Source organism: Malaclemys terrapin, chromosome 24, assembly GCF_027887155.1.
Source record: "Malaclemys terrapin pileata isolate rMalTer1 chromosome 24, rMalTer1.hap1, whole genome shotgun sequence".
NCBI lineage: Eukaryota > Metazoa > Chordata > Testudines > Emydidae > Malaclemys > Malaclemys terrapin.
In genome coordinates this window covers 4,923,607-4,930,972 of record NC_071528.1, presented here as the reverse complement: position 1 = coordinate 4,930,972, position 7,366 = coordinate 4,923,607, and the positions used below count along the sequence as shown (strand labels likewise).

The window sequence follows — 7,366 nt, the reverse complement described above, 5'->3', positions numbered from 1 at the left end:
AGAGACAGCTGAGTTTTATTAGTAGGGGGGCAGTGACTGTGTTCGCACTGATTTGTATGATAGCAGCTCCGGACCCCATTGCGCCAGGCACTGCAGTGAGAGGCCGTCCCTGACTCGAAGAGCTGGCCAGGCTAAAAGACACGGGTTGGGAAGGGACATTGAGGCACAGAGCAGGGAAGTGATGTGCCGAAGGTCACATGGGGGCTCAGTAAGGAACAGAACCCAGGGGCCCGGTTCTGCCGGGAACAGCTCCTGCGGGAGTCAGCGGCACAGTATATGGAAAAGCCGCAGCTTTGGGCCCTAGGAATGCTGGTCCCCCACCCCACTCTAACCACTAGGCAGTCAAGGCGTTGTTCAGCTGGAGGGTTAATGGAGAGCGAGCGGCTGGCCAGGGAGAGGTGGAAGGAAGAGGCCAGGGAATCCAGGCGGGGAGAGCCAGAGCCCCCAGCCTGCAGCAGGAGGGTCACGCCCAGAGCTGTCTGGTTGCCAACGGAAACCAGACATGAGGTAATCGCGGCATGAACTTGAACTTGGGGGACTTAGGGAGCAATACAGAGGAGGCCAGTCGAGGGCAGTAGCGATTCTCTCAAGGCCGCAGGGCCAGAGCCCTCTCACCTGGCCTGCCCCAGCCCCTCCAGCCTGGCCGCAGAGCCAGGGCTGAGCATTCCCCGACCTGAGGCCTCGGCCCCAGCCAGCCCCACAGACGCCCTGGCCACGGACCTCCGGCACAGGGAAGGAGCCGGTGACTCGTGGGACCCTGTACGGGGGTAGGAGCTGGCGGAGTTTGCGGCAGGACCCTCGCTGGTGCTGGGGCGTGGCTCTAGATTACGGAGCCAGTTCTGCCCCACAATGCACAACCTTGGCAGCGTCTAGGGGCCGTACATGTGGGGCCAGATAGAGAATGCCAGGGCGGCATGAGGGAGGTACCAGCTGCCCCCCCCAGCCCCTTGGGGAAAAATCACCCTGTACAGTAGCAGCGGAACGCATGGAAGTTGGATGAACAGCTGGGAAAGTGACAGACCTCCAGGAGTAGTTCTCAGTCGGTATCTAGTGGGGCGCTGCCAATCAGCTCTAGGCCTGATGCTATTCAGGAGTTTTGCCGGTGATCTGGACGTGCCCATGAAATCCCTGCTGGTGACGTTTGTGGATAAGGCAGGATTGGCTCCGTGGTAACGAGCGCTGAGGACAGAGCAATCGGGGTCACTTGGTAAGCTGGGCCAAAGGCACAGCTCTGCAGCTGGGAGCAAGGAAGGCCGGGCACCCTGCGGGCTGGGGCCTGGCTCTGGCAAGCAGTGACCCCAAAGGAGTTAGGGGTCAGCGTGGACCAGCACCCCAGTGTGAGGTGGTGGCAAACAGGGCTAGTGGGACCTGTGGCTGGCTCGAGGGGGGGACAGGGAGATGATTGTACCTCTGCGTCTGGCGTTGGTGAGTCGATCCTGGACATCACATCCAGTTCTGGGGCCGCAGTTTAAAGAGGATGTTACAAACGGGTGGGTGCAGAAAAGAGCCCCAGAACTGATCTGAGGGCTGGAGGGAATGTCCGGCGGTGAGAGACTGGCGGTGCTCAGGCTAGCCTGTTAGAAAGGAGATCAACAGGGGACTTGATTTCAGCGTCTAAGCACCGTGGTGAGGAGAAACCCAGGGCCTAAAGGCTCTGTGATCTGGCAGAGAAAGGCAGAGCTAGGACCAATGGCTGGAGGTGAAAATCTCCCACTGCAACGGACCGTGAGAGAAACAACTCTGATGTCCCTCGCCCCGACGGGGACAGGACTCTCGGCGCTGGGGGGCAGGCACGGCAGTGAAACCGGGACAATGCACTCGCCACCCACCTGTCCCTGGGCCCAGTGCCAGGGTAACAGGGTCAGACCCTTCCAGCTTTAAAACCTCTGGATCAACGATGCGGGGCTGGGCCATGGCACAAGGGGGCCCTGGGCTGTGGTGTGGCCCACAGGCAGTCGCTGCGCGTGGGGCTGCCCCTTTCCTGGACCCAGGATTGCTGCCCCCTACTGGAGGTGGTCAGGGGGCCTCCCCATGCTGGCAGCGGTGCAGGAACTGAGCCTCGGTCCGTCTCGCCCCCTCAGGGTGGGGGCTGGCACCCAGGAGGGGTTTGGCCCAGTGCACTGCACTCCCCTGCAGTCCGACACACAGTGAGGGGGACGCCGCAGACTGAGCCCCAACACTGAGGTCGTCGGTCCGCTCGGGGCCAGATCCTCAGCTGGTGTAAAACTGCAGAACCTCTGCTGAAATTCCCTTTACACCAGCTGAGCATACCTGGCCCGCTCGCAGGGCTTCGGTTCCCCACAACAGACAGGCAGGCGAGTGGGGCAGGGGCTGTAAGCAGGGAGAAAGTCTTGTCTAGTGGGCGGAGCACCGGATGGCAACTCAGGCAACCTGGCTTCCGGGCCCAGCTCTGCCATGGCCCTGCTGGGTGACACTGGGCCAGGCACTTCCATGCTTTCTTTCCCCACCTGTTTGTTATCTGCATGTACAGCCCCTAGCGCACGGGGCCTTGCCTGGGGGCTCTAACTAACAGCCGTGGAGAGTGGGGGAAAGCCTGGCCCAGGAGCCAACTGGGGGCTGGGGGCAAGCTGGGGACACTGAGGCAAAGGCAGGGGCACTGTGCGTAACCACCCACCGGAACATTGCCACACGGCACCTGGGGCTGGGGTGCCGGGAGCTGTCATTGCTTTGCATTGGGGCACTGCTCCTCTCTCCCCATCCCTCACTGTATTTAGCCATGGGTGGGGGGGAAAGAGGGGGAAGAACTGAACATTTGTGGGGAAAGGCAGCAAGGAGCATGAATAGTGACAGAGAGGAGCTGTTGGGAAGGGAGGAGGGACCCTGGCTGTGCATGCAGGGGGCTTGGCTCCGCTGCCCTGCGGCACCCCTGGCTGGGGCTGGCAGGAGGGGTCAGCCCTGCCCTGTCAACCACCCTCCCGTTGGCTGATTAGGGCGGGACTCAAACCACACCGGAGCCCTGGCTTCTCTGCAGCAGGTGGACGCCACCCGCCTCTGGGGTTGGGTTTTGGAGGGCAGCTCGCACCGCGGGCACCCACCCAGTGCCAGCTAGCGAGGAGGATTGTAGAGGAAGCTGGCAAATTACAGGCCCCTGCTCTGAGGATCAGAGGCAGCCGTGGTACTAATGGAGACTTTTACATCCCTTCAGTCCCTCTCCTCCCCCGCTGGCACACCCCACGGCTGCCGCGGGGGTGGGAGCTGCAGGCAGACCAGTGGCAGGGGGCTGTTGGCTTCCCGGCCAGAGGTCGCACAGAGTACGTAGCCTGTAGAGGGGACCCTGCCCTGAGAACTCACGCATGGGCCTTGGGCCCTGGTGGGGTGGAAAGCGGGCCTAGGAGGGGTGCTTTTCCCTGTAGGGGCCACCCAGGCATAGGCACCAACTCTGTGGGTGCTCCCTGGAGCACCCATGGGAAAAAAATCGTGTGTGCTCAGCACCACCAGCGGGCCCCACCGATCAGCTCCTCCCCCGCCCCCCCCACCCCCAGTGCCTCCTGCCCACCACTGATCAGCTGTTCAGCAGCAGGCAGGAGGCACTGGGGAGGAGGGGGGGCAGGAAGAGGCAGGGCGGGGTGGAGTGGGGGCGGGGCCTGGGGCAGAGCAGGGGTCGAGCACCCCCGGGGAAATCAGAAAGTCAGCGCCTCTGCACTTGGGGTGGGGGGGGCTAGCAGGAGGGGGGGTGACTCCAGATCAGCTGCGAGGGGCGAGCTTGTACTGAGAGCACTGAACTGTGCGGAGTTTGCTCAGTGCCCGTTTGACTCAAACACTCGAAAAACCCTTGGGAGAAAAACTCTCTGAGTTAAAAAATGTAACGCTCCAGCCCCCTGTCGGCTGAGCCAGCCCCACCCTCCTGCTCCTCCCCAGGGAGTCTGGCTCCCACCACCATAGCCTCTGGGCATCTCAGTCCTTAGCCTCATAACGCCCCGTAGGGCCGGGCAGTGCTCTTATCCCAGCTGCACAGAGCAGGCACTGAAGCCCTGGCCCCATTGGAGTCAAGGGCAAAACTCCCGTTCAGCTCAATGGAGCCAGCTGTCGCCAGCCAGCACTCAATCTGTGGCATAGGAGGGACCTGAACTCAGCTCTCCGGAGTCTGGGGCTCATGCTCTAACCACTGGTCCATGCTTCCTAAGCCCCCCACAGCAGAAAACAGCCTGTTAAAAAAAATCAGCCCTTTTCCCTCCAGGAGAGCCCCCTTCCCAAGAGGCCCCCAGTCCTGAGCGGCTGGCCTGAGGTTGCTGCAAAAGAGCGAGGCCTAAAGCGCACGTTCAGGTCACTTTTCCACCTGCTCTTCTTGGGTTGGAATAAGCTGGGCCTGGGCCTCAGGGGGAGGGGGTAAGCCCAGGGAGACGGAAGAGCTGCTGGAGCCTAGCTGGGGTGAGGATGGAGCGGGATGTATGTCGGAGCAGGATTATCAGCCGGAGCTGCCAGGACTCCAGGGCCCAGGAGGTCCCTTCCAGCCCTGGGGCCTGTTCCTCTCAGGGCCACACTTCTCAGGCCGGTTCCCACATGGCATCCTCCTGCCCTGTTTTCAGAATTTCCCCAAATATCTCCCAGCTGGGTTGAGGTCTCCCAGGGTTTGCCTGTTCTTGACCTGAAACACACTTTCCCTCGATAAAAGCAGGTGCTGATTGATGGATGGGTTGGGAGTGACTCCTCTGAGACAAGGGGGGGTGTCTCCCATCCTGTGGCTTTCTGGTGGGCGGGAGGCGGTGTGGCTGGAGGGTCGGCGTGCTAGGCTAGGGGGTCAGGAACCCCGCCTTCGAGTCCCCGTTCTGCCAGCGACTCACTTTGCTTCAGTGAAGCTCAGCAGCTGCAGTGTTGTCCTCTGCGGTTTGCGCCTCAGTTTCCCCACCTGTAGCATGGACACCCCTCTCGGGAGCGCTGTGATGCGCTCGGTGCTTGTTCAGAGAGCTCCTGGCCTCGGCCCGTGGCTCCGTACGTCCTGCGGGGCAGGCTCCATCACCGCGCAGAGCTGATCGGGTGGTGCTGGAGGGAGCAGAGGCAGCAGGGCGTGAGAACAGTAGGGAAGGGAGGAGAAAAGCAGGGTGGGCAGAGCTCTGACATGTCGGGAGCTGGCTGAACGCGAAGACCCGCGGGATGGTGCGATCTAGTTGAGTGGGGTCGTCTCCACGGCCCACGGCCGAGCTCAGCAGACACCATCGGCATCTGACCGGGGCCAGGCTGGGGCATTCGCTCGCTCCCTGCCTGGCAGAGCCCAGACCTCACACGCCACACGTGCCCCCCCTTTTGGAAATGTGACTGCAGCAAGGAGGCTCCCGCAAGGAGCGCAGATGGGCCCAGGCGCTCAGGGCACTCAATAGTTCCGAGCAGCAGTATGTCCCTGTAAGGCATAGGGGGAAACTGAGGCACAGAGAGTAAGTGATTTGCCTGAGACAGGCCAGGAGTAGCTGCATGTCCCCTCGGTCCCAGCCCAGTGCCCTCCCCACTGCCCCAGCTCAGCGATGGCAGGCAAGGGGCACCAAGCCCTGCAGTAACCAAGGTACTATTAACACCTGGCCCAGTTCAAACCAGTGACCATGGGGTTCGGGTCCCTTTGCTTCTAATACAATGAAAGCTGAGGCCGAGGCTTATGAGCTCCCATCAGCCTTTGCTGGGAGTGGGGGGAGGGGCTTGTATGCAAATCAGTAACAGGGGCATCTGTTCTTTTTTTTTCCCCTTTTTTTCCTGCTCAGTCCTGGTACCTGGGATAATCAGAGCTGCCCCGTCCCGTCGCCTCCCTTCTCCTCTGCTTTGGGCGTCCCGAGAGGAAAACAAGTAACACAGCCCCAGGCCCAGCCTTTCGGTGAAGATGGAGAGAGCGAATTAACGATGACAACGACGACAAAAAGAAAAAGAGACCCACACCCAAGACGTTACAAGGAAGGAAGGAAGGAAAAGGTTCAAACTTTTTTAAAAAGTAAAAACAAACAAAAACCCTACAGACAAAACAGCGATCCACGCACGCGACGATGCGGAGTCCCGTTTGCCAGAAACACTATTTGCCCTGCCGGCTGACCTCCTGGGAAGAGAACGGACACAGCTCATGACACAGGTCTCTTCCAGCAGCAGCAGCGCCGGAGTCTCGCCCGCAGTTCTCCAAAGGGTTGTATATGCAAAATTGTCTTTCTGATTTACTCGTACGTTCTCGCCTCTCGTGAGTAGAAAAGAACAAATTTCCCAGGTTCCCCCAGCCCACCCCAGCCCACCCTCCTCAGCAAAGTGTTTACTTTCCAGGGGGGTACTGGGGCTGGGTGGGAAGACAAAGAACCAAGGCATTGAGTTGTTTCTGAACCAGAGGTGCTGGGTGGGGCGGGTGAGCGCTCCTTAGCGCTGTTGCTCCCCGTTCCACCCCAGACTAGACGTCTCCAGCCACCTGCTGGCCCAGAGTTCGGACAACACGTTTGCCTTTTCTTTGTTTTTTCTTAAATACTCTATGCCATTAAATGCTCTTCTTTCAGGTGGGGAACGGAGCCCTCCTGGGATCTTGGCACTGCTTTCTGGTGCACCACAGGAGTGGCATTGTGGGGAAGCGGGGGTGGTGGGGGTGCACGGACCAGAGCCCCTTTAATCCTTCTCTTTCTCGGATTGCCTTTGGGCACTAGCGGCTGCAGAAGGGGAGAGGTAACTTGGCTACTGACAGAACTCTGCTGTCCCCTGAGCCAAGCCGTAGGCTGTGCATCTGGGCTCCTCTGTACGTTCCAGGCGAGGAACCGGGCAGCAGGGCACTGGATTCAGGGGGAGACGTTTCCACAGCTTGGAGACTTGGCACGAGCCAGCACTGCAGGGAGGAGACGGGTCTGAGACTCACCGCCCGGCTGGCTGGAATGTACAAGGAGCAGAGATAAGGCTGCTGTTCAGATAGGCACTAACGGGCTCTGGGAATTAGCCCTGCAGCTCCGTTTGGAAATCAAGGGGGTGGAATTACAGATCGGCTGAAACAGCTGAGTCCAAAACTCCAAATCTCTCCTCTGGGAATAATTCTCCCAATGGCGTCTGCTATTCCCCAGGTGCCTTCCCCTGCTGCCGAGCCCTGCCAGCCGGAGCCAGCCAGGAGCAAATCCGTCTGTCTCTGCAGTGAAAGACACGACGCCAGCGTGTGCCGTGGCTCCGTCGAAGCCCATGGGTGGAGCTATTCCGCCCTTACGTGGGTGTCATGCCCATAGCGCGGGGCTGCGCCAATGTAGCGTGCCACACTGGTAAACTTTCCATACTGGAGCTTACGCCTCGTAGCTCCTGGCGAATGCGGGGCCTGTTTGAAAAGCCCGCAGCTCTCTGTGTGTGGGGGCGAGGCGGGGCTGGACTCTGCTACCAGGGCAGGGCCTGGGATTCGTGTGGCCCGAGTCTTCTTCTC

The 7,366-nt window shown here is 60.5% G+C and overlaps 1 protein-coding gene across 1 annotated transcript in view; it reads left to right on the top strand.

Moving 5' to 3' along the window:
• NFIC (nuclear factor I C) overlaps positions 1-5,894 on the top strand; it is a 144,286-nt gene extending 138,392 nt beyond the window's left edge. The window contains exon 11 of the mRNA XM_054013466.1: positions 5,709-5,894. Within this exon, the coding sequence (XP_053869441.1) occupies positions 5,709-5,726 (18 nt within the window). The 3' untranslated portion in view covers positions 5,727-5,894. The remainder of the gene's footprint in view (positions 1-5,708) is intronic.
• The last annotated feature ends 1,472 nt before the right edge of the window (positions 5,895-7,366 follow it).